The following is a 25,700-nucleotide window of genomic DNA, read 5'->3' on the forward strand; positions in this document are numbered from 1 at the left end:
CTAATATTTGATTGGCTATCTACTCCACAGATGATGGAAAAGGGTGAAAAGAATGGGGGCATGGGAAATGGGAGAAGAGTAACATTTCTCTAAGTGTTCCTCTTTTGTGTAATTTTGACTTTTAGAACTACATTAGTGTTCCTCATACTCGAAAGATAAACAGATGAATAAAACAAGGATGGGAGTAAAACCCCAAATGGAATACAAACAGTAACAAACAAACCTAAGTCTATTACAAATAAATAACTACCCTGAGGAGATGAGGAAGTAAATAACTAAGTAACTTTGGAAAACAGTACTTTGATTATATACTGTAAGACTAAAGACAAAAAGAGCTGTACAATAGTTGGTCATTATTTTCATCATGGGAATATGGGCTAGCAATTCTGAAGCCATTTTATGTGCATTCTAGGATTAAACAAATAGATAAACATATTGTTGATTTAAAGAAAAACACTTTGTACATAAGACCTGTTCAGAAAAAAAACATCCGCTAAACTGAACTTTTTCTCCAAATAGACTCAAGGTATTCCTGAAGTCCCTAAAAATGGTGGTCAAAATTTTTGTGTCTGTGCATTTAATGGGAATAGGGTTCATACCACTTGTCAGTCCCAAAGTGTCTATGGCCCACCAACTGCTGGAATTTACGCATTCTTCCTATTTCATTTCCCCTAGGAGGTAGATATTATAGTCCCCATTATATAGATGAGCAAGCTGAAGCTCATCTGTAAATGGTGGGTCACGGTGATCCAGGAAGACTTAAAGGAGAAGGGATCTGAAGAACAACCGAGCCTGAGTCAGGATGGGAAACCCGCTGTTTTCAGGAAGAAGGGAGCAAAGTAGTGTGAGCAAGAGATGGTGTTGTAACAATCACTTCAAGAATTCTGTAGGAGAGCAACTCTTGGCAACAGCTGGACCCAGTGCAAAATGGAAGCCTTCATACCATTTCCAAATAACCCAAATCTGATTGGTTTTATACTTTTTTGTTAGTGTGTACTAAGAAAAAATGAAAACGATCATAGATGTGTCGGGTTAGTTATGTGAGGCCTCACCTGCCAACTGCTTTTCCCCTTTACTTTCTGGAAACGGACAGTTAATGTTCCTACTTTCAGAATCATTAGATTAGGCTCTAATCTTGTCAGTTGAATAAGAACAGAGTGGTCCTCCTAAAGCACAGGTTCTTGAGGGAAAACAAACCAGACCGAATGGGACCTCAGCATGTTAGGCCTGCCTGATTTCCAGTAAGCTCCCCTCTGACTTCTTTCTGTCCTGGGCCCATGGCCAAGATGGTTTTTCCTTGATGGTCTGATCTACCAGAAAGTATCAAGATGATCCTCTCTTAGCAAGTTGTGGGCTTTACCAGCTAGAACACACCCAATAACCTGGTCCCTGAGGTGACATTTTCTAATATTCTACTGTGGTTTTGACAACTCCCTGGGTATGTGACTATTTCTGCCAGAACACTTGCTATTTACACTCTATGTCTAAACAACATTATGTGGCTGTTACATCCCATTGGTAACTAATATGATAATATGACATGGTACTAATGGGGTTTTAATCTGCCTGCCATTCTGTGAAGAATATTCTGGAGATTCCCTTAGAGGAGTAGACCACTCAAGTCCTGTTACAAGGGAGGTAATTAAATGCCCCCTGCTTACTTCTTAATATTGCTTCAGTTGGATTTAGGAGTTCAGTCCTGGCCTGTGTGGTTTACCTTCAGAAGTCTAGCTGATGGAATCCAGTCACCCCCTCACTGAGAGGATAACCCTGAAACAGTGGGCAAAATGTGGCATTATTCTATTTTGTTTTAAAAAGAAATGTGTTTGAGATTTCTCTGACATTAAAATTTTCAGAGACTTTGACAAAATGCCCAAGATTGAGACATAGGGCTTCTAAGAATGGTTGGGCAGGCCACATGTGACTAAAGATGCACTAAATGCCTAGCACTAATGACGTGTTCCCTGGATCTCTTACCGTTTTGCAGTTGTGTGTGTGTGTGGTGCTCTTATAAGCCATATCCACGTTCAGATTAATAAATGGGTTCCCACCCTCTCTGCATGATCACTCTAATAGGCTCCATGAGCCTGGTGTTCAGGAATGAGCACATAGCTGCAGCCGGAAGGCATGGGTTTGTGTCCTGTCTCTGGTTCTTATCACCTAGGCAACCTAAGGCTGGTCTTCAGTCATCAGTCCCTCATCTAGAAAATGGGCTTGCTGGTAACCCCTACCTTACATGGCTTGTGAGGACATTGATTTATTTATATGAAACCATTTCTTAGCATCAATCAACACACATGAATTATTTTTTTAATGATTATTTCTACTCTGACAAAACCCAAAACAAAGTTTGTATGCATGTTATCATAGTGTAACATTCGTGCATATTTGTCTTTAGAGTAAAGCTCCCGTCAAGCACCCGTGACTAGCACAGTGCCTGGCAGTTCCGTCCTTGACTAATCACTTGCGCTTTCACGTCCTCTCATGTTCATAAATATTCAAAGCGTGGTGATCTAGAACAGCTGAACAGTGTCAGAACAGCTACAGCAATAATGAGAATCTCAGACCTTGTGAAACTCTTCCGATGGTATCTAATGGCCTGTCTGCCGTGCCCAAGGCTCCCATTCCTGATCCTGAATGATAAGAAGGTGCCACAGGTCACTCTCCCACTTTGCAAATGGGAACAGAGAGGCAACGCTGGGGAAGGAAACTGCCTATAGCCTCCCCCGGAGTCAGAAATGGAGCTGGTTGAAGATATCTCTTCCCTAAGTCTGACTCAGTACTCTGTTTAGGCTAATGCCTCCTATCCATTCCAGTGACTTTCCCAACATCTTTGTACATGTTTCCTCCGTGGGCCTGAAGAAGAGAGAAGTGGTACTTAAATACACACTGGCTGACAGATAGACATTAAACTAAACTTGGAGCTGTGGTTGTGAATTTGCTTTTTCTTCTCCTTGATCACTTTTCCCTGATTTCCTAGGACTACAGCATGAAGGAATTTTCCGGGTGTCGGGATCCCAGGTGGAAGTGAATGACATCAAAAACGCCTTTGAGAGAGGTGAGGAAACAGCCTGGAAGATAAGACCAAGTGTCTGTCAGCCCCTGGGGTATTGGCTCCACCCTTTCTCCCTAGAGAGGTGCCCAGAGGTTACAGGCCAGCTTGCCTTCCTCTTCAACCCTGCACCTGCTCTCTTGTAGACATTTCCCGCTGGATGTGCAGGGAGATGCCAATGCCTACCTATCTCAGCTGCCTCCTTCTCAGCCCCATTCACCCTGCCTCTCCTGTGGATGATCTGCCAAAACTCAAAGAAGTTCACTGTGGTTTCTGGGTGGTTTATGGCTTCATCCGGAACCCTTGGTGGCAGTTAATATCCAGGCTAATGCGCCTGTTCATTGTAGCCCATTTATTATCTTGTGGGCTATTAAGGTAATGGGCAAGCTTTGGCAATTTCCGTCACTGTAATGGATATATATAGTTTCAATTTGAGGTTGGTCCTATCATTAAATCTAATTACATCTAATACGAAATTTTCCATAGGGAGCGCTTGCATGATTGTTCTCCCGTAAGTTGGTGTCCTTTGTTGCTGGCCAGGAAGAGGGAGAGCAAGACAGAGGGGCTGGCTGCCCTGGCCTCATTTTCCTCCCCCAGGAGCTCAGTCCCAGCCTGGTTTCATGATTCTTGTGAGAGAACCAGTTGCTGTGTCCCATCCCCAGCCCACAGGGAATGTCTCTGAGCTAGTCTGGCACAGCGAATTTATGCTAATGGACACTCGTGCCCCTCCTCTGGCCCTGGGCCCCTGAGCCTCCGAGCCTCAGCAGTCTGCTGTATCTAGTCCCTGGTCTGCCCTCATGGCCACCAGGCTGGGCAGAAGGACTGGGATTAGCACCTGAATAGGTCACCCCTTCCCCACCGCCTCTGTTTCATCCTATGTGTTTTACCTCTCACTCCCTCTTTCCTTTTCGGGGGTGCTGTTTATCCTCAGGAGAGGACCCCCTGGCTGGGGACCAGAATGACCATGACATGGATTCCATAGCTGGCGTCCTGAAGCTATATTTCCGGGGCCTGGAACACCCTCTCTTCCCCAAGGACATCTTCCATGACCTGCTGGCCTGTGTCAGTAAGTGCCTTCCTGGTCTCCGGTGGCTTCTGGGCCAGGGTATCCCATAGCAACAGATAGAAATTTCCAGAGGGTCTTTTCTTCTCAAAAGCTTCTCAGTAATGTTTTGCTTTTTTCCTTTTCCTCAGTGAAGTTTCTTCTCATCCACACTCCTTCATCCCCGGGTGGGGAGGAGAAAAAAATGACATTTCAGTAAGCGTCTAGGACCACAAGTCAGAATGCCTGGACTTTTTTCTTTCTGATTCGCCTTAAACTCCTTTGCTTTGCTGGGCTTTATCTTTCTTCAGTAAAATGCATTTATATTCATATCTAAGACGTAGTCCTCTTCAGTTATTGGAAGCTTGTACATTAGTGCTTGTGCTTTTCATGATGCAAAGGGAGAAAGCATAGGTATTGCAAAGATTTCCTGCATTTTGCTTTAAACATGGCATGGCTTACCTGCTAGATGTGTTAACATATGTTCTTTTAGGAATAAAAGCCCTCTGCACATTTAAAAGGAGCAATATTATGTTTTCCAGGAGAGTGATGAAGTCTCTATTTTATCCTCCTTAGAGGTTCTCTGCCTCTTACTCCAATTTGGGGCTTAAAAAGCTATCCTGGCCATTTAGTTTAACTCATTGTACTAGAATATCCTCTCATTTGTTTTCCATGGAAAACAATCCATGGGAACTTGGATTAATACCAGGTCATCCTAGAAACAGACCCCATTGGAATGGTGACTCCAGAGGGTGGAGAAGACAGTCCCTTCGAAATGTAGAAAAGATCCTTCTTCACAGGTCAACCAGAGTTTGCCCATCGAGTTTCCAGCTTGACTCAGCACCTGCCCTCTTATTCTGAGAGAGTAAGGCCCCAGAGCATTCAGGAAACTCTCTTGTTTTATTTGTTGACCCACTATCTGTGGGTGTCTAGTGGAAATGAGTTTGTCTTTATGTCTTTTTCTAAGGCTGGGCCTCGGTAGAGTACCTTAAGTGTAGTGGGGCTACCAAGACAGTACGCGATACCTTGGCTGCCCAATTCTCCCCTTGAGATGTGCTTCTTATCTACTGCTTCCCGTTTCTTTTTTACATAAGGTGCTCATGGTATCCACATGGCACACTGTGCAAGTAGGGAGACTGGCTGATGGAGGCCGCCAACCGAGGGCCACACCTATAATTAATCTGTTCATAGTCTACAAATCAGGAAACTGCTCTGTTCTTCTCCCAGATGTCACCACTTACACAGGGGCAGCCAGGTTCTCCTAATCCCCAGTGCAGATAAGGGAGAGGGGAAGATAAGCCAGACTTGTCCAGAGGATGTGGTGTTACATGTGTAGAGCGGCAGGACTGGACCTGCCTACCCTTTGCCCACACGCAGACCCTCCAAGGCTGGGTGTCGACAGTCACAGCAGACTGATGGACAGTTCTTTGTCTGTGGTTATCTTAATAAGAGGGTGGTGGATGCTTGGGCATCTCCGGCCCCTTCTGTGCCGAAGGAGCATATACCTTAAGTCCTGCATTGGGAAGTGTCTGGAGCCAGCATGCACCCCAGCCCAAGGAGCCACAGGGATGAAACTCCTTACACAGTGTACAGTGCTGCGTGGACTTGACCTGGCCGCTCTGTTCCACCTGCCGGTAGTAAGGGCCTTCTTCCCATTACTCCCTGGGATCTCAGTCCCAGTGAAGGATAACTCAAAGCTTTCTTCTTTCAGCCATGGACAACCTGCAGGAGAGAGCTCTGCACATCCGGAAAGTGCTCCTGGTCCTGCCCAAAACCACTCTGATTATCATGAGATACCTCTTTGCCTTCCTCAATCAGTGAGTAGACTTCCCAGTGAGCAAACTGGGTCAGGCCTTGGCTCCGGCCACTGGAAGTTTATATATAAACCTAGGTTAATTCATTCAGCCCAACAAATATTTGTTGAATACCTCTATGTGCTGGGCATAGATGTAGACTGTAAGAATGCATTGTAAAATAAGAGACGACAGCCCTGATAGCATTTAGCTCACATTCCAGGGGAGGAGACACACAATAACAGATATGTCAGGTAGTCATAAGTGCTTAGAAGAAAAAGAAAGAAAGGTAAGTTAAGGGATAGAGGGCAGGGTCTGAATGGGCAGGAGTGAAAGGGAGAGCCACTCTAGAAGGGGCGATCAGCAAAGGCCTTTCTGAAGAGCCATTGTACGCGCAGCAGCCTAAGTGAAATGAAGGAAAGAGCCACAGGGACGGTCAATACCATCAAGCCCTCGCAGTCATGGTTATAATGGGTTCGGATTTGGGAAGCCACTGGAAGGTTTTAGGCAGGAGTGTTGTGATCTGATCTATATGTTTTTAAAAAACCTGCTGACTGCTTTGTGGAGAAGTTACAGTAAGAGGGGGAGCAGTGAAGAGAAGCAGGGAGACCCTTCAGAGGTTATTGTAGGGTCTCAGCCAGAGTGATGGTGGCTTAGACAGGGGAGATGATGAGGGAGGGTGGCGAGGAGGGCTCAGGGTTTGAACATGGCAGTGACAGCACTTCCTGATGGGTAGAGTGTGAAGAAAGAGAGGAATTTTAAATGTTTAGCCTGAGCAGCTGGGAAGTCGTGATGCCGTTTATGGAGCTGGGGAAGACCGGGTGTGAAGGAAGGAATTAAGACCAGGTGCCAGTGTGGGCATGTTAAGTGGAAGTACCTGTTAGACCTCCAAGAGGAGGTTCTAATGTAGGAATTTGGTGCTCGGGAGAATCCTGGAGTGGAGATATCAGCAAGGAATTATCGCATGTTGGTGGTATTTAGCTAATTACCAGGGAGTCAGCGTAGCTAAAAGAGGGGTCTGAGGGGCCCTGGGCTTGGATGGAGCATCCCATCCAAACTATGTGTCCTTGCCCAGGGCAGGCATTGGGCTCCCCACATAGCAGAAAAGGCAACAAGCAAAGACCTGTGGTGCTTCTCCTCTTAGGCACCTATCATGTTGCTTTCACTGCAGCACCTCCCTGAACCACCAGGACCAAAGGTTGTAAGTGGGCAACCTTGGGGACCAGATAAGGCCCATAGATGTATTTCCTCTGTCTTAAAAATATTGAAACGTTTAAATATCGAGGGGTGGCACTTAAAAGTATCTAGATTTCTAGCTTCTCTTGAAAACATTGTTAGATCTGGCAATAGGAGATCTGCACTCCACACGGCAGCAGTCCCTGTGGAGTAAGGATTGCTGTCTGGTGAGGCAGGCGTTCCCCAGCTCCCCCCAGTTCCCAGCCCTCCCCAACACTCCCCAATACCCAGGTTTTATATAAAGTGGAGAAATGTTTATCTAGATCCATGAACCTATCAAAAGAGAGAAAACAAAAATTAGACCGAGAAGCTTGGGGTTTTTAAGCACATATTTCTTTGTGAAAATAAAGAGTCTTCCTAGTTGGTTGGGCTCAGCTTCAAAGGAATACGAGTTTGGAGACCCTCTCATGAGCCTTGGCTCACTTACAAGTTCGTGGTCCTCCTGGCTCTCTAAGCATTTGGGTTAGTGGCACACCCTGAGACGTTTCTGGGGCACCCACACCATCCTTTAGCCCTGCTGCTGGCCCTGCAGATGCCCGAGGGTCCTGGCCTGCCTCCCCGGCGTGGCAATGTCCTTAGCCAAGCCCTGACTCAGTACCACAACTGCCTTCGAGTTCAGAACCCCCCATGACTCACACAGGGGTTCACATGCTGCCTGGTTCAGGCTGGCGGAGTTTGGGCCACCCTTCTTGTCTCCCCTCACTGACTGATACCAAAGTGAGCCTCGTCCGCTCCCCAGAGCAAGGAGCATGACAATGGTAGGTGAACAGGTGGGAAGCAGGCAGGTTCTGGGGTGACTGTGTGACCACAATGGCCTCATTCCCTTCCCCACATTTTCTTCCTGCTGAAAGGGTGGTGTAGGGGAGCTTGCAGGAGCGGGGGAACGATAGAGTAAGCATCACGTAGCTCCGAGGAGGGTGGCCACTTCCAAAGGAAACTGGGGAATTGCACCAACTCAAAGGATTACTTTGGTTCGGTTTTATTTTTTCTTCTGATTAAACTCAGACTAATTTCCTTAAGGAAGTATTTCATTGAAAAGATACAGTGTTTCCTAAAGTAAATGGAATGCAGGACACAGGTGGTGAAGAAGAGCAGCTCTGTGGGAAGATAGCAGGAGATGAGTGCGCACGTACTGGCAGGTGTGGGTAGTTGGTAGGTGGCGCCTGCCCCAGGACATCCGGACCCTTCTTGTTGCTCTGGCTCCGGGGTGTGTGCGTATGTACTTTATTTCAGGCTATAGACTTTTTCTTGGATTGTATAACTATCAGATACACACACACACACTGAGAGGGTGACAAAAAAAGTGTATACATATTTTAAGAAAGGAAGACTGTATTAAAATTGTAATATTCAATACGTACTGATAACAAAAGATGAATACAAGTCACGTTTGACTTATGCAATGGTAAGAGGTGCTCAGAGTGGTTACCATCAGTGTCCAGACACTTCTGATGATGGCGAACTACTGCTTGAGCAACGCTGACAAAGTGTTCTTGCCACCCCTGGTGTACATATAACTAGTATCCTTCAGAGTGCCCAGTCCATTGCATGAACCCTGGCTGCGTCCCTCTCCAGCAGGCCTTGCCAATCATACTTTCTTAGCATTTGCATTAATTATCTATTGCTGTAACAAATTACCCTAAAACTTAGCAACTGAAAACGATAAGCATTTATTGTTATGTCACAGTTTTTGTGGGTCAGGAATCCAGGTGTAGCTTAGTCAGGGGCCTCTGGCTCAGGGTCTCATGAGGGTGCAGTGAGGGTGTTAGGGCAGGGCGTGGGTTCGACTGGGTGGGACGGGGTCCACTTACAAGCTCCCTTACGTGGCGTTGGCAGGCTTTAGTTCCTCACAGGTTGTTGGACTGAATTCCTGGCTAACTGCTAGCCGGAGGCCTCCCCCAGTTCACCACCATAGAGCTGCTCACAACATGGCAGCTGGCTTCTCTCAGAGCACGTGAGTGAGAGAGCCCCCAGACAGAAGCCACTGTCTTATAACCTAATCTCAGCAGTGACATCCCGTCACTACTGCCATGTTCCATTCACTAGAAATAAGCACTAAATTTAGCACATATTCAAAGGGATAGAATTACACAGCATGTAAATGCCAGTATACAGGAGCCCTGGGGTTCATTTTACAGGCTACATACTGCAGCATCTATACTACCAAGCAAGTTTTAGCCCCCCAACAAAGGGTGGGCACTTCCTTCTCACTGCAGTTGACTCTGCTGCATGCCTTTTGAAACCTGCTTTCTTTAGACTACGTCAAATGTCGCCTTCTAGTCTTTTGAAAATCAAGTGAGGTCTACAGAGCAGCAGCAGCATTTGAGAGATTGTTAGAAATGCAGAATCTCAGCCCCTCCCCCGCTATGAGTCAGAAGCTGTATTTTAACAAGGTGCCCTGGTGAGTCATGCGCACATGTAAATCTTAGAAGCACTGCCCTAGGTCCTCAGACATTGCTCCCCAATCTAAGAGGGTAAACCAATGGTACTTCTCTGGGGTTAAGGCTGCCCCGGCTGCTTTCCAGAACAGCTGACATTGCCTCTAAACAATCTCAGGTGCCTCCTGGTTTGGAAAGATTGTCAGGACTGACGTTTACAAGGAGTGTTTTTGCTTGTATATGAGATGGACAAGTAGAATTATGGCTGGATTTTCTTGGAGATGCTCATGTATTTATTCACTTATTTACTTAACACATATTTATTAAACATCTATTGGGTACTAGGCCCTTTTTTAGTTGCTGACTATCTAAGAGTGCCACACAGTCAAGGTCTCTGCCCTCATGAAGCTTATCTTCTGTTGGGGGAAGACAAAACTAATAAGTACACCTATCATATGTCAGAGGATAAGGGCTGTAGAGAAAAAATAAAGCAGGTAAGGGGGCTGGAGAGTGCCAGGGGTGGGAGTGAGGGTTTGCTCTTTAATATTCAGTGGTCAGGGGACACCTCACTGAGCAGGGGGCGGTGGGCGGTGATGTAGGAGGAGAACCGAGAGAGAACAGTATCCCAGAAGCCACAAAGAGAAAATGTTTCAAGGAGGGTGTAATAACTGAATTAAATGTGCCAAGAGGTCAACTAAGAAAAGGACTGTAAAATGGTTTAGTAGCATGGATATCATTGGTGACTGTGAAAAGAGTAGCCTTGGTGGAATAGAAAAGGCAGAATCCTGTTGGTGTCAGTTCAAGAGAGAATGGGTGCTGATGATGGATAAACAAAATGTGGTAGGTCCACACAGTGGGGTAATATTCAGCCACCAAAACAGATGAGGTTCTGACACATGCTACAACATGGATGAACCTTGAAAATACTGTGCTGAGTGAAAGAAGCCAGACACAGAGACCACATATAGTGTGATTCCATTTATATGAACTGTCCAGACTAGTCAAATCCATAGAGACAGGAAGCTGATTCATGTAGCCAGGGGCTGGGGGAAATGGAGAATGAGGAGTAACTGCTTAATGGATAAAGGGTTTCCTTTGGGGTGATAAAAATGTTGTGGAAGTAGACCATGGTGATGGTTGCAAAATAATGTGAATATGCTAAATATCACTGAATTGTATACTTTAAAATAGTTAAAATGGTAAATTTTATGTTATGTATATTTCACTACAATAAAGAGAGGGAGAAGGGAAGGGAGAAAGTGTAGGAGTCCGCTAGGGCTGCCATAACAAATACCACAGACTGGGGGGCTTAAATACTAGAAATTTATTTTCTCACAGTTCTGGAGTCTGGAAGTCCAAGATCAAGGTTCCAGCAGGGTTGGTTCCTAGTGAGACCTCTCTCCTTGGCTTATAATGGCCATTTTCTCACTGCGTCCTCACATGCCCTTTCCTGTGTGCCACACTGCGGGAGAGAGCTCTGGTGTCTTTTCCCTTTCTTATAAGGACACCAGTCCTGTTGGATTTGGGTCTCACCCTATGATGTCATTTAAGCTTAATTATCTCCTCAAGGTCGTATCTCCAAATACAGTCATGTTGGGAGTTAGGGCTTCAACATGAATTGGCAGGGAACACAATTCAGTCTATAACAGAAGGGGAAGAGTCAGAGAATAGAGACAACTGGTATAGACAACTGTCAAAGAATTTTATTACAGAGGAGAGAAATGGAATAGTAATTTGGTGTGGATATGGGGTTAAGAGAGAATCTTTTTTAAGATGGGCGGTAAGACTACATGTTTGTATGCTGGTGGGAATGACCTAGTAGAGAAGAAAAACTGATGATGAAAAAGATCAAGGACAATTGCTGGAGTGATATTCTTGAGGAGGTGAGAAAGAATGGAATCCACTGCTTAGGAAGGAAGATAGAATATAAGGGAACAGAGGCAAGTCGATTAATAAGTTGGGGATCACAGAGAAAGGAAAGGTAGCGTTACAGGCCAGGGGAGTGAGGGAATGCTTTTGGAGGACCATCAGAAAGAATCGCCCAGAATTACCTTTCAGTTCTTGTCTCTTCCGGAGCCTTTTGGAGAAGTCTGGGGAAGACTGGTAAGTCATGGATTTATAGAGGGAAGTTGTGGTGTCTCAGATTGTGAAAGCTTTTAAAAGCCTGATGGATTCTCAGCCCCACGTTTTGCCTGGGGCTGTGACGAATAATACAGTTTCTCTTCATCCCTTTCAAACCTAAAAATCAAACCTGATGCATAACATCTTACCCACAGTCTGTGATTGTTGCCAAATCAAACCCGTGAGGCCTGCGAAGTTGAACGTTTTTAAGTGAAATGTCACATATTTAAAACAATCTGTCCAAAGCTTAGTGTTCTCTCTGACGATTTAAGGTTTTGATTTTGGGATCTAGAACCCTCCGCTCGTTAGAGAATGGGGTCAGGAGAAGAGGGTAGACTCCTGTAAATCAACACTGCCAAATGTCGGCAGCCCTGCTTTCTGTTCCCTGACTAGAATCAAGGGTCCTATATCAAGAAGCAATCAGGATATTATAAGTACAGAAAATTCTTACTGAATACCACGTCTGTGCCAGCCCCTGTGCTCGATGGCTTTGCATGTATCACCTCATTTAATCTTCACAATCCCCCATGGAGGAGGCGCAAAACGGCCCTTAGTTTATATTGAATAAACCAGGGAACTAGACAAAGCCGTGGAACTGGCAAGCGACAGAGCTGGGACTCAAAACAAGCAGGACTATTTGACCCTAAAATTCTGGGATATCTTGTTTTTTCTTTTTAAATTTAATCAAAAAGGCAAATGTGTATCATTAAAGAGTAAAAAGTCCCAAAAAGTGCGTGATACACAAGTTTCCCACACCAATCCTCCTTTTTCTCATCCCCGCCCCCCCCACAGCCTGTGTTCCCAGCCACGGCTCCGAACCTTTTTAAGGTGCACAAAAGGTGATGAGTTCAAATCAGTCGGGAGGATTCGTAACGTTACAGATTGAAATTAGAGAAACACAGTACAGCTTTTTAGAGAAGATGGCGTGCATGTAAGGTGACACCAACATTTTTTTTTTTTGGTTGAGAGCCCACTGGCCCATGTGGGAATCGAATCAGCAGCCTTCGGAGTTAGGAGCACGGAGCTCTAACCACCTGCGCCACCGGGCCGGCCCCGACACCAACATTTTTTACAGAGGAAACTGTTACTGGGTGTTACTCATTTTAGTATTTCCTTAAAAATAAAAGCCCAGTGTTGCAGGTCTGTCTTATACTGGGTACAGCCTTCAGTGTCTTCAATGATTAGTAGCACCATCATATACAAAATCGTTCATTTTGTATGTGCACATATGAATTTTTCTAGGGGGAGAACCCTAGTTTTGGTCAAATTCTTGTAGGAGCCTATATCCTCCAAAGAGTTAAGAACCATGGCTTTAGCTCCTAAACTTAGGTTTTCCCACTGTAGATTGGAAGAGATAAAAGGATCTTGGTCTTTATTTTAATGGGAGTAAGAAATGGACCTGGACCTGTGAGACCGCAGTCCACAAAGTTGTGTCCCCCTGAAACCCCCAGTCATTGCAGCCACCTCTGACTCGAACAGTCTTTGCCTTGGAAGGCTCGGCAAGGACTCTCCTCTCACAGAGCTTTGACGGAGACTCTCAGGGCTAGAGTTTGTTTCCCTTTGACCACCAGACTTCCTAGTAACTACCAGTTTCCTTCCATGTTACCAAAATGTTGTCAGGTCACACTGTAGGAACAGGGCCTTTCTCCTCCGTGTCTCCATGACACCGGGAACTGGCCGGCCTGGAATTAGCTACAACTTCAGCCTGCGGTGCCTCATGCCTTAGTTGTCCCTGCTGAGGTTACCCAGTCTCTCTGCAGTTTTCATTTGACCAAGTAGACTTGGAAACCTCTCCCAGCCTTTTCTGAATCTCTGGTCTGTTTTAACTCAGGAGCCAGGGGAGGGAAGATTATAAAATTCAATTGTGATGACCTCCTGTGAAGCAGTCCAGCCACCAGATTGCTGATAGCCTCACCCATTGCCGGCCTCCCACATCCGACGAGGTCCTAGAGAACAGCGATTCGGGATCCTGCCAGTCCTTCCCCCCCAGCAGTTGTTCGCATCCGCTGTACCGTTCCGCATGTTCTGCAGGGAGTCTCCTAGGGACATGGGGCACATACCAGAATCTTCAGTAGAGGAGAGAACCATTGAGTTAGAGAGAGACCAGCTTGGTAATTTGGATTTGGATCTGGATGTGAGATACACTAGAAATAAACTCTGCCCAATTCTGAAGAACAGCTACTCGAGTCTCAGGCCTTTGGTTCAGCACAGAGGGTTTTGACATCTTCTCAGGCTCTGGTAAGATCAGGTGCTGGAGAATTCCTGCTGATGCCCCTGAGGGAGGCAGAACTCCTTAGCAGAGCTCACAGTTCTGCAGGCTGGGGGTGGCATGGGGTGGGAGCGGGTGTATCCAGAGCTGGCCCAGCCTTCAGTGCCTGGACAGATAGAGACCAGGGAGGGCTCATCGGGCGCAGTGTCTCACTGAAGGCCCGAGGTTGGAGGTGTGGCTGGAGCAGTTGCTGGCTGAAAAGAGGGAGTTCCCAGAATAAATAAATACCTGGTAATACAGTCAGACTGCATTCAGGGGAAGCCTGAGCAGAAGCTGAATAGCATGCTGACCTTTTTCAGAATAAATCCTGAATGTAATAATACAGGAGGACATTATGAAAATGGAAAACAATTGCGTTAGCTATTCCAGAAAGAAATTCACTGGCTTGATGGAATACAAAAGCTAATCGGTTGCCTATTTTTTAAATAAGTCTAGATAGAGCTCAGACTGGAATATCCCTAATAATTTGATGATTTTGCTAGGCAAGAAGGTGCCCACTGCACAATGCCTGTGTCTTCTAACCCTGTTATAACCAGGGCAGCCTGAGGGTCTCCGTCTGCTCTGTCAGCCTAGTGCATGGGAGCTGTATGTAACTGCAGAGTGGTGTGTTCTCAAGGCAGGGTGGAGTTGATGGCTAAGTTCTGGGGCGGGGGTGGTAATAGGGTGGTCAGTAGGATTTCAGCAGAGCTGGAGAGAGAGAACAGGGCAAGACCTTCATGGAGGCACTTCTCTGCCTTTCCTTGTCTCCTGAATGACCATCCTGGTGGTCATTCTCTTCTCCCTGTGCCAACTTTCTAGAAGGGCTCTGATGCCCAGAAGAGCAGGTGGCAATTTGTGGAACTTCTGTTCTTGCTCTTGGCTGTGCCTCCTCTGATTGTGTTCGGGGCATTCATGCGAGTGCTTGCCAGCTTGTCCCCTTTCCCTTCTCCTCAGTTTATCACAGTTCAGTGAAGAGAACATGATGGACCCCTACAACCTCGCCATCTGCTTCGGGCCCTCGCTGATGTCAGTGCCTGAGGGCCATGACCAGGTGTCCTGCCAAGCCCACGTGAACGAGCTGATCAAAACCATCATCATCCAGCATGAGAACATCTTCCCAAACTCCAGGGAGCTGGAGGGCCCGGTCTACAGCAGAGGAGGAAGCACAGAGGATTATTGGTAGGGGACTCAGGGCTGGAGGAGGGGAGGGCGTCCCCAACTCACCCAGCGGCGCCAGAGGGCAACACCTGGATTCTCCCACTCCCAGGTGCTTCAAGTTGCCAGGATCTGGGGACAGTGTAGGCAGGGCCCCACCTCAACCTGACCTACAGAGTATGTGCCACTTCATGCCACCTCCCTTTCTTTATGAGTTCCAAGTGGTGAGGGAACATTCTGAAAGATGACAACAACAATAATAGTAATATTAATCTCCAGGAAAGGAAATTTTATAAAGCTGTACATAGAACTGCTGTTCATCACTCAGGCTCCTACTCTATGCTGTGCGTTGTAAGGAAAACAATCCTGGTTCCTGGAGAATTTCTTATTGGGAAGAGTTTAGATATGAGGCATCATTTCCTGACTGTGAGTTTGTAAGATGATCATTTAGAATGATTTCAGAAATCCATGAAGAGAAAGAGGGGTAAGTTCCGTTTTCAGCATGTTGGCGCAGTTCCACCGTGAAGTGGGATTAAATTCTGTGATGTGAGGTTTGTCATGCCCTAGCCTGGGAGCAGAGATATGACAGGATCCTAAGGCACACAGACCCTTCCTCCAGCAAATAACGAATCACTATTTCCATTTTACAGATATAGTCAGTCACTGCAACGCAGAGAGTCCGGTGACAATCTTTCAGGCCACCCTAATGGTGGGGATTCCAACCCTGATCTCTACTCTTTTAGGACAGGGCACTGTTCACTACCCTATAGTGCCCCCAGGGTACCACATACAATGTCGTTTTCCCACTAAACACCAGACAGTTGCCTCTCTCTTTTATTCCCTAACATGTCCTACCTTCTCCTTTGCCCTCTCCCTGCTTCCCCTAAATAATGTTTCAGCCTGGGCTGAAAGCATAGTCCAAATCAGATTCCATCTGAATTCAACATCTGGAACCAATTCAGCCGGTCCCATTGCTATCAACTGAGGTAGGGAGGATAGGGGAGTTGTTTACTTAATTAGAGGCCAATCGATCCACACTTCTTCCTGGTCCCCACAGAAGGAACACCCTGCCCAAGGAGTGAAGGACGTGTCTGTGAACCTCAAAATATCCCTGACATCCCTGGGTCCAGTCTTCTCCACTGTCCCACAGATCCTAGCGTCTGGGTCAGAACTGCAGAAACCTAGGCTTGCCAGCTTGGAGAGAAAGTTTTTTGTCACTGACAGATGGTTGGTGGGGACCTGGGAGGTTGTTCGGTCTCGGCCTGCTGGCTAGGCAGCTCCAGGGAGCTGTTCTGTGCATGTGACTTAGAGAGTTGGTTTCCCCCTCGCATGCGTGTTGAAAAGCTGTGGGACAGTGTTCCCAATTCCTGCTTTACTTTCCCTCTAAAGTCTGCCCTCATTTCTCAAATATCAAACCGCTGCCCACTCTGGACTAATCCCAGGCCACAGAGACCCCCACAGCCCTAGGAGGGGTGGGGGAGGGGTGGCTCCGGGAACGTGAACCGGAGGGCAGCTTCCTCCAGTTCTCTCCAGGGTGCTCTCCTCTGCCCCTTGTTGTTTGTTGTACACCCGACATTTATTAGCAGCCTCTGTAAAAACCACAAGATGAGTCAGGGATGTAACTACCACAGACTGGGTGGGAGGCCCGGGCCTCAGGCCAGAAGCACCCGAGGGTCAAGAGTAAATGACTTTGGGGTTAGAGGGACCGTCTGACCTCTGGATTCACACCCACTGAGAAGGCTCCCAGCCTCTCCTCTTCTTTGGGAAGAGAGAGAAGTGCCAGTGCAGTGAGCTAAGATCGATGAAGGAGGTGAAGGAGGAGTGGCAAAAGGGGTGCTAGAGCCCCAGAATCTTGGAGAATGGCCAGGAGACCAGAACAGCCAGGAAGAGGGAGCACTGGCTCACTTGGCCTCTCTGCAGCTGTGAGAGGAGAGGCCAGTCTCATTTCACCATGCTTACCAGTCTTGAGACTGGAACCAGGTTTTCTAGGAATGCCTGTCAGGTGGCATGCTAGGCTTCTTCTGAGACTGCAGGTGTTGGTGGGCCTAGGGGTTGCTGCAGTATGGGTGAGGAATGAGAGAAGTGTAGGATTTTAAGACTAGAGGGGACCTTTGAAAAGCATCATCTTGCTTTTACATTAGAGCAGTGGTTTTCAAAGTGGGGTCCCCGGACCAATAGCACCTGTATCATGTAGAACTAGTTAGAAATGCAAACAGACCTAGTGAATCAGAAACTCTGGGGAACGAGGCAGTCTGATCTTAACAAGCCATCCTGGCCTCCCTGAAGTTTGAGAACCAGCCGTTAGTAGATGGCCACATAGATGGGCTTAGAGCCCTGGGGGAAAGTGAGCCTTGCCCTATGCACTCCTGGGGCTCTGAGGGTTTCCAGAATGTCACCAAGTACATCAGACGGTGTTTAGGCCCAGAAAACAGTGAGAAATCATGCCCACCTTTTTTGACAAAGAAGAATCCCTGTTAAACATCTTCCCAGAATGTTCTCTGGAGGCTAAGAACCTCCTTGGAATGGACTTGCTGCACATGGGGTCAGTTCTGAAGTTGTGCCCTGTTCTTTGAGGGACTTTGAGGGACTGAAGGACCCATCCCATGAGGAGAGAGAGGCTATAGGTTCAAAGGTAGAAACCTGAGGCTGGATGGTGGGATGAGAGGGTGATGGTGCGTAGAACTACCTGGAAAGGCTCATTCGTTACTAGCAACTGCCAGAGGAAAACCTTTAGAAATGAACAGGGTTTGTTTGGTTTTTCCTACCTTTCAGAAAGTAAGAACTTCCTGGTGCCCACGCATCGCCATGCTCTCTGAAGTCCACAAGCCAGGAGATCAGGAGGCGAAACCTCTTACCTACTAAGTGCCCTGGCCATTCTCGATTCCCAACCCTGGATAACTTTAGACTCCATTAGTTTTTTCAAGAATTTGACCCGGCTTCCATCCCCTGTCCTCTTGCGAGTGTCGCTCTGTGGAGTGTCGCCCACAGCAGACTCTTCTTCCCCTGCTCTTGTTTCCCCTCCCCCACCCCCATTTCTAGGACTCACCTCCCACTTTCTCACAAGTACGCAGACTAAATCACAAAGCAGCATAGAGACATCAAGAAAAATGAGAAAGGAAAGGAACTATGCTTATTAATCACCCCCTCTTATTTCATTGAATCCTCACACAATTCTGTGAGGTATGCAGACCATTATCCTCAATTTATAGATTTGGTAGCTAAGGCTTAAAGAGATTAACTTGCTCAGGATCATACAGCTACCAAATGATAGCTGGCTTTTGGATCCAGTTGTATCTGATACTAGAGCCTAGTGTATTTCTTCCATCATGCTCCCTGCAGGAACTAATTCACCTAGAGAAACAGCCCTTGAGGAGTTGAGTGGTTCCATATTTTCGAGAAGATTTATGAGGTCAAAGGGGGTTCCCTTTGTCTCAAGATATTCAAAGTCGTCTCAAATAGTTTTTGTCACAGGAATTAGACTAGAGAACCTCGGGAGTTCATTATTAGCATTTGTCTGTAGTGCAATCAACACAGCGAGCATAACAGATTCCATCGCCTTGCTCTGAGGAAGAAGACAAGGATTTTGGAAGCCAGCACTGAGGTCCTAGTTACTCGTGCTTCTTTTGCAGTGACAGCCCTCACGGCGAGACTACCTCGGCTGAAGACTCCACCCAGGATGTGGCCACAGAGCACCACACAAGCGATGACGGTACGAGGTCCCGCTTGGGGTCCATGGGGCCGCCAATGTGAAGGCCATCTGTGCTTCCGATGAGCCTCCCTGCCCAGCAGTCTCCTGAGGACAGGCAGGGAGCCCTCCTTTAGTTCTTCCCCTTTCTCAAAGAGGCTGCCCACCTTCTTACACAGAACTGTCCCTGGATTAGACCAGAGGTGAAGAGCTAGACCTTTCATAGCCCTTCAATCTTTTGCCCCCAAATCCTGTCCTTCACCCTCCCAGCTCCTTGTCCCACTGGTATAACATCAGTTCCTGTCACAGACTCCTGCCAGGTAGCTAGAGACCAAAGTGAAGGAGAGCTCATTTGGAAATCAGTAAGCCTGGGGGTAGAGAAGCTGGGTGCCAAGGACCCAACAGAAGCAAGCCAGAGGGGAGTGGAAATCAGGGCACGGAAACCACACACTTTCACACCTGCCAACTGGATAAAATGACCCTTTCCAGAGTGCAGACATGCAAGTGCGGCATGGCCTGATGGGTGCGTATCAAGCACCCAGCACAGCTGTCATCTGCGGCCCCTCAGCAGTGCCCATGATTTATTAGGAGCTGTCCCGCCAGCAGCACGTTTCCCCCTCCTTCTGGTAGTTCCACACCCCATTTCTGAATCACTTGAGCTCTGGAAGTCTGAGCAACTGACAAGAGGCCTAAGAATTTTCTGGGCATGAGAACGAAATGGCACAGTCTGCAGAGCTTTCCCTGTTCTCTGTCTTGCTGTGAATTCCACAATCCCCAGCCAGATTTTATAGGAGGAAAAATTAGGGCTGCTTATTTGGATCCTGAAGTCAGATGGATCGGTGTGATAATTTGCCACATTATGGGAGGGGAGTAGGTGAACTAGAGAAGTTCATATTTAGTTAGAGCCTACCATGTGCCCAGCACTCAGAGGCTTTATATGTCTTACCTCCTAATCCCTGGTGAAATAGCCAAAGCTGCTATTTTATAATTGAGAAAGCTGAGGTCAGAGAGGTCACGTACCATACCTGAGACTGTACAGAACTGAGACTGGGATACGTAGATAGGCCGTCTCTGGTCTGCCACCTGTGTAGTGAGATCTCAGCCCTGCCTATTCAGGAGCAGACTCTAGCCAGGGCACTTCAGGCATGGTCTTGTTTGTAAGTAGCCTTTCTCTTCACTGCTCAGAATATCTGACTTCGACCTCAGGTTCCAGGTTTCTGGGGGCCTTCCTTTTGCTCTCTGATGTCTACCTGCAGCCCAGAACAGATAATGATAATGATGACGAGAAGAATGGCTAACACATACATAGCATTTACTATGGGCCAGGCACTGTTCTAAGCACTTCTACAAATTGTTATTAATCCGAACAAACAAACAAAAACCAAACTCATAGATAGAGACAACAGAATGGTTGTTACCAGAGGGGAAGGGGAAGGTCAAGGGGGTCAAATATATGGTGACAGAAAGGGCTAGACTTCCGGTAGGGTGCACACAGCGTATACAGATGTCATTTTATAAAGTTGTACACCTGAAATATAGTATTAACCAATGTTACCCCAGTAAATTTAATTTTAAAAAAATATTGTTAATTCACTCGTAACTTCATGAAAAAGGCACAGGGATCTGTTTTATAGACGAGGAGATAGAATTTCACAGAAAAGTAAAAATAAATTGCATTTGCAAACCCTTTATATAATTTTTCAAATCATTTTAATGCACATTTTCCCATATATTGTCCACAAAATACATTTCCCTCTTTTGCTCCTTGGAAAGTTAATTGGGCAAGTTATTTTTCTCTTTATAGAGACTAAAAGCTCATGTTCCACTAAAGGAATGGATAGCATAAATTAAAATATAATATGATAACTGTTCTGTAATTAATGAAGTTATTCTATAATAAAAAAATTAATGCTTACAAATACAGTATGGCAAGTTCAAGAGTAGAGGTTGGCCTAAAGAGCTCAGGAAACACCAAAGAAGTTACTATAGGAAGCAGGTGATGTTTGAGTTGTGATTTCATGTTTCATCAAGTAGATGAGAGAGACAGGAATTCCTGGTGGGGGGAACAGTCTGAGCAAAGGCAAGAAAGGGTATATAGGTGCTTTCAGGATAATGGCACAGTCTCCACGGGAGTTACCTGCTTTATACATTATCCATGGCCTATTCACATAAAGTTCGCTTCTCACCACTGCAAGTTCAGCTGACTGGGATTTTCCTCTCAGTTTCCTGAGTCTGTGAGTCCCAACAACATGTGTTTCCTTCTTTCCCCCGCTCTCAGAGTGCGAGCCTATCGAGGCCATTGCCAAGTTTGACTACGTGGGCCGCACAGCCCGAGAGCTGTCCTTTAAGAAGGGGGCGTCCCTGCTGCTTTACCAACGGGCTTCCGACGACTGGTGGGAAGGCCGGCACAATGGCATTGACGGACTCATCCCCCATCAGTACATCGTGGTCCAAGACACGTACGTTGGGCCCCCTGCACCTTTAGGGGTCCCTGTGGGAGAGAGGCTTTATTTCAGGAGCGATAGGATGATGAGGGAGACCAGCCCCAGGGGGCACCAGCATGGTCATGAGCTCACACAGACTCAGTGGAGAATTGTTTTTTAATTGTTCCACACTCTTTTCTCCTGTAAAATCAATCCTCCACTGCCCTCCCACGCCCAGCCCCGACTCCCCCCCCACCCCCCGTACCCCTCCCCATCTTTAGGAACTTGCCAGCGAGTGCCCATCCACACTTATGCCTGACGAGTGATAATGAGAGCTTATTATTTGACCACTTACATTTCCTTTCTGGAAAGATATGGGTGGGAAAACATTTTGACTTCTCTTCCTTTTTTTAAAACAACTATGTCCAGCCCCACCTGTTGAGCCACTGATGGCGTTTTTTCCACTTAAATGAAAATGATGAGTTAGTTCCTTTTCTAAGACAAATGTAGCTTTAAGCAGCCTTGTAGAAATGACCCAGTTTATCTAACCCAGATGAAGTAGACTTAGGGAAAAATGGGAGAGGAGGGGAAAGAATGTGAGGGAATAAAGAAAATGTGAACTGGTCCCAGGAGACTCCATCAGATGGGTTGTTGGTTGATTCCCTCTCTTTGAAGCAATGGCTTCCAGCAGGAAGGCTTTTCCCCATGGCCCCCAAGCCAGCCTCCCTGCCCCTTTGCCCTGCTTCTGGCCTTAACTCCCTCCCCTTGGATACGATGCTGTCAGTGTTTTTAGTCCTTCCCTTAATATTATTTTTTAAAGGTTGATATCCTGAATGAGTCTGCACCCTCCCAGCCTCTCCCCAGCTCGTTCTGCGGGGAAATCCTCCCTCTGTTGATAACATCGCAAACCTGGTGGCCATCTGTGCGTGGACAGGACCCTCCCAAATTTAGCATTATGACTTCACTACAGGACTGAGAGAAGATGAATTGTGGGGGAGAAGGGGCTGCCTTTGTCATCAGTAGCCAGAGGGGCCAGGAGAGCAGTGGAGAGACCGGGGACCAGCCGGGACGCTCTAAGCGGGGCTGGATACGTTACGACAGAGTGTGGCGGGGTCCTACCTCAACGTCGGCATCTGCAGAGCCACCCCAAAGCGGACTGTCCTTACCCAGCAGTGCTCAGGACCTCAGCAAATAAACCGCAACCTGGACTGGCCTCCTCTCTCTCCGGGAGGTAGCCCCAGCACAGCGGCGTGGGGTGGAAGGCAGGCGCTGTGAACCCAGGTGTCCCCTAGTCCAGCTCACCGGAGTTGCTGAGGACCCCGCAGAACTCAGCGGGACTATTTATTTTTATTTAAATGACCCTCCCAAGACCCTTAGGTTTCCTCGCCTCTGCTCACAGAGCTAGCCCAGCCAGGCGCTGCTGCTACCTCAGAGCCATTGTGGGGTCGTGTGTGTGTGTTGGGGGGCCATCTTGCCGATTTAACACTGCTTTTTGTGTTGTTTTCCCTGCCTGCCTGCCCCTTTTCCCCCAGCGAGGACGGTGTCGTGGAGAGGTCCAGCCCCAAGTCTGAGATTGAGGTCATTTCTGAGCCACCTGAAGAAAAGGTGACAGCCAGAGTGGGGGCCAGCTGTCCCAGTGGGGGTCATGTAGCCGATATTTATCTTGCAAACATCAACAAGTAAGCTCTGCTTTTCATTTTCTGCTCCTCTGAATGACTTGCCTCACCCAGCCTCACCCTCTGGCCTGAAGCCCCTCTCCATTCCTGTGCTGCACAGAGGGCACTCCCCATCCCCCGCCGGCCTAACAGTTTGCATGTGCTCCTTGCTACTCCAAGGCAGACAGGGCTGAGGAAGCTCTGCAGACCTCCTGAGGTCCAGGGGCCCAGCTAGCTGCCCTCGTGCCGTAGAAGGGAGCTCACTGTGTTCCCGCAGTGCCTCAGCTCTGACCTTCCTGGCCGTCTAACTGCTACAACTTTGGCCAAAGCTTTGGTCACTTAAGGCAACTTGCTTTTGTACTGTTTCTCAGAGGTGCCTTCTCTTTTCCAATTCTTACTCAAATAATTGTCTGTGATGTCTTCTTCGGCCCTTGTCTGCGGAAGACCCGAAGTCTTGTGTGTCTTCTACTAGGCTCGTGTTACCCCAGATGGGTCTATTTAGATGTCATGTGTCTGTTTCTCCCCGTGTCCCGCATTCACTCCTGTGGAGGAAAGGAGACCACTATGCCCCCTGAGCTCTTTATCCTGAGCTCTTTATTCATTGTCTAACTCCTAGCTCCCTTTCTGTCTACCCTTTAACACCAGTAAAAATAATTTCCCATTTTCCCCTATTGCTTTAGCCCTGTGTATTATCCTTCCCTATTAGTCCCTTTGCAGATTCCCACTCCTGTCCAGCAGGCTCTTAACTCTGCCCCCAGCTTTCACTGTGGCTGTTAGCAACATCTTTGGAGTTTTAACTCCACCCACACCCGATCTGGCTGCCTAGAGGGATCCCACGCCTGCGTGCTGCTGCCTCCCCTCGAGACATTCAGGTTATTGGAGAACTAATCTCATCTCAAGGGGCCAGACACCAAGTCCCAAAGCCTACAGACCTCTTTCCGCCAGACCCTGAAACTTGGCCCAGTGCCAGCAGGATGACAAGCCCCAGGGCACTCCTGATGAATATGGATTGGAAATGATGTACAGTTTTTATTCCCCTCTGGCTTTGGAGGAATGAAATGATTTGCACATTGAAAACCTGTTAACCATAGCCTCTGGACACTGAAACTGGAAGGAGAATAAAAGATGCTTGTTGTTTTTAAACTGCACCAGGTCGCCCAGATCTCTTGGCTTTTTTCCAACCAGACGGTAGCAGGGGGAGTGGTTGGGGCACGTGGCTCTTCTCCATCTCTTTCGCCCTCAAGTTAGTAAAGTAGCTTATTCAGCTCACTTAGTCGATGTAGTTATAATCAAAGTCAGATCAGTAAAAATGATTGAGGATTTTATTTCCCTCCAGCATAGTGCCTTGCTGGGAGGGCAAGCTAGTAAAAAGTGACTGTGGGCTAATCATATTTTTTTTTCCTTATTTGCAAGTCTATGTTAATTATAAGCCTGTAATCATAAGGTTATAAGCCTGTAATTAACCCAGAAATCAAGGCAAGATTGGTGGAAGGAGAGTAATTAGTTAGGTACACGTTTTTAAGACATCATATTATTTGATGCCGTTTGTACAAAGGAGTTATAGGGAACCATAGCTGAAACAGTCAAAAGATGAACAAACCTCTTGTAGAAAGTCAAGGAGGTTCTGTTGAGCTCCTTGCTTGGTGGTGTCAGGATGGGGTGTTTGGAGGACCTGGGCTACCCGGACACCAGCTGGTCAATGGGCAGCAGCAGCCCCCAGCCGGGCATGTCACACCCTTAGGAATGACTGCCTTCCAGCCTCAACTCCTGCCCAGGCCCCTCACTTTCCTGAGTGCTCCGGGTTCTCTCTCATCCCTGGACATTCACACCTGCTGTCTCTCCCCCTAATTACCTTCTCCTCTCCCTTCAAGACTTAGTCCGAAGACTTACCTCTTTCTGACACCCTCGCGTTCCTCAGGGCTGAGTTATGTGCCCTTATTCTATCTTCCCAAAGCCTTTTGAGTATCTCTTAGGACCCAGATCCCCAACCAGGCTGAGATCTTTGAAACCAGGAACTCTGTCTTCCTCTCTTTGCATCCCCGGGGCCTGGCCCTGAACCTGGCACACACCAGGCCACTCCACAGATCTCAGCAGCTTTCACCTTGCGAGTCAGCCATCCTCAAGTGGACAAAGGAAGTCAGTGGAGTAATTGGGGTGTGATATTTCAATTTAATTTCGCACATTTATTAAGCACCTACTGTTATGCCAAGGACTGATGCTGGTTATTCAGAGAGGAATAAAATGTCCCCTGGCCTCAGAGCTCAGTCTGAGAGGGTAAATGCTGTATAGACAGGTAACTAAAAAGCAGTGCCATAGATGCTCTGAAGGAATAGAAGAGGGAGTGATCGATTCTGCCCCCTGTTGGACTTGGGATACCAGGGAAGACTTAGCACAGGGAGAGTCCTTTCAGCCGGGCCCTCCCTGTAAGACACAGAGAACATCATTTTCCACTCAAGAATGGCTGGCACCCACAGCTAAACTGCTGAGCAGGCAGCTTCATGGAGTAGCTGTTACATTCCAGGTCCCGGACCAGGCCCCAGGGACATACATGAAGAAGACCTAAGCAGGGAAGAGGGCCGGGCTGACGTAGAACGCGGGCCCTGCCTCACACACTAGCTCATCTTCAGGTCCTCCGACCCCTACCCTTCTTCCGTCCTCAGCTCCCACCTCAACCCAGTCGCCTTTCATAGATTCAAGATCAGAGCTGCTCAGCTGCCATCCCAGTCCAGAAGTTTTATTGCTTCTTAGAGTAGGTCCTTTAGAATCTGATTCCGAAAGAAAATGAAATTATTCAGCAGTAGGCAACACCCATACAACTAGGACTCTGCCAAACCGTTTTGCATGAGAGCCTTAGTGGTCTGAAACAGATTGACTCAGAGCCAGGGTTCAACCCAGTGCTGGGTGACTTAGGG

At 47.3% G+C, this 25,700-nt stretch overlaps 1 protein-coding gene across 4 annotated transcripts in view; it reads left to right on the forward strand.

Moving 5' to 3' along the window:
• The window catches only part of SRGAP2 (SLIT-ROBO Rho GTPase activating protein 2), a 231,310-nt gene that overhangs the window by 199,308 nt on the left and 6,302 nt on the right, over nt 1-25,700 (forward strand). For 2 of the 4 annotated variants that reach the window (XM_081026382.1, XM_081026383.1), the window contains exons 15-21: nt 2,981-3,058; nt 3,984-4,118; nt 5,806-5,911; nt 14,825-15,049; nt 18,655-18,734; nt 20,989-21,169; nt 22,666-22,812. In XM_081026382.1, the coding sequence (XP_080882508.1) occupies nt 2,981-3,058; nt 3,984-4,118; nt 5,806-5,911; nt 14,825-15,049; nt 18,655-18,734; nt 20,989-21,169; nt 22,666-22,812 (952 nt within the window). Of the gene's footprint in view, nt 1-2,980; nt 3,059-3,983; nt 4,119-5,805; nt 5,912-14,824; nt 15,050-18,654; nt 18,735-20,988; nt 21,170-21,953; nt 23,936-25,700 lie in introns of those variants that run through there. The other 2 variants (XM_081026384.1, XM_081026385.1) reach the window with 1 other exon arrangement.

The sequence above is a fragment of the Rhinolophus hipposideros genome (assembly GCF_964194185.1).
Source record: "Rhinolophus hipposideros genome assembly, chromosome: 19".
NCBI classification, from domain to species: domain Eukaryota; kingdom Metazoa; phylum Chordata; class Mammalia; order Chiroptera; family Rhinolophidae; genus Rhinolophus; species Rhinolophus hipposideros.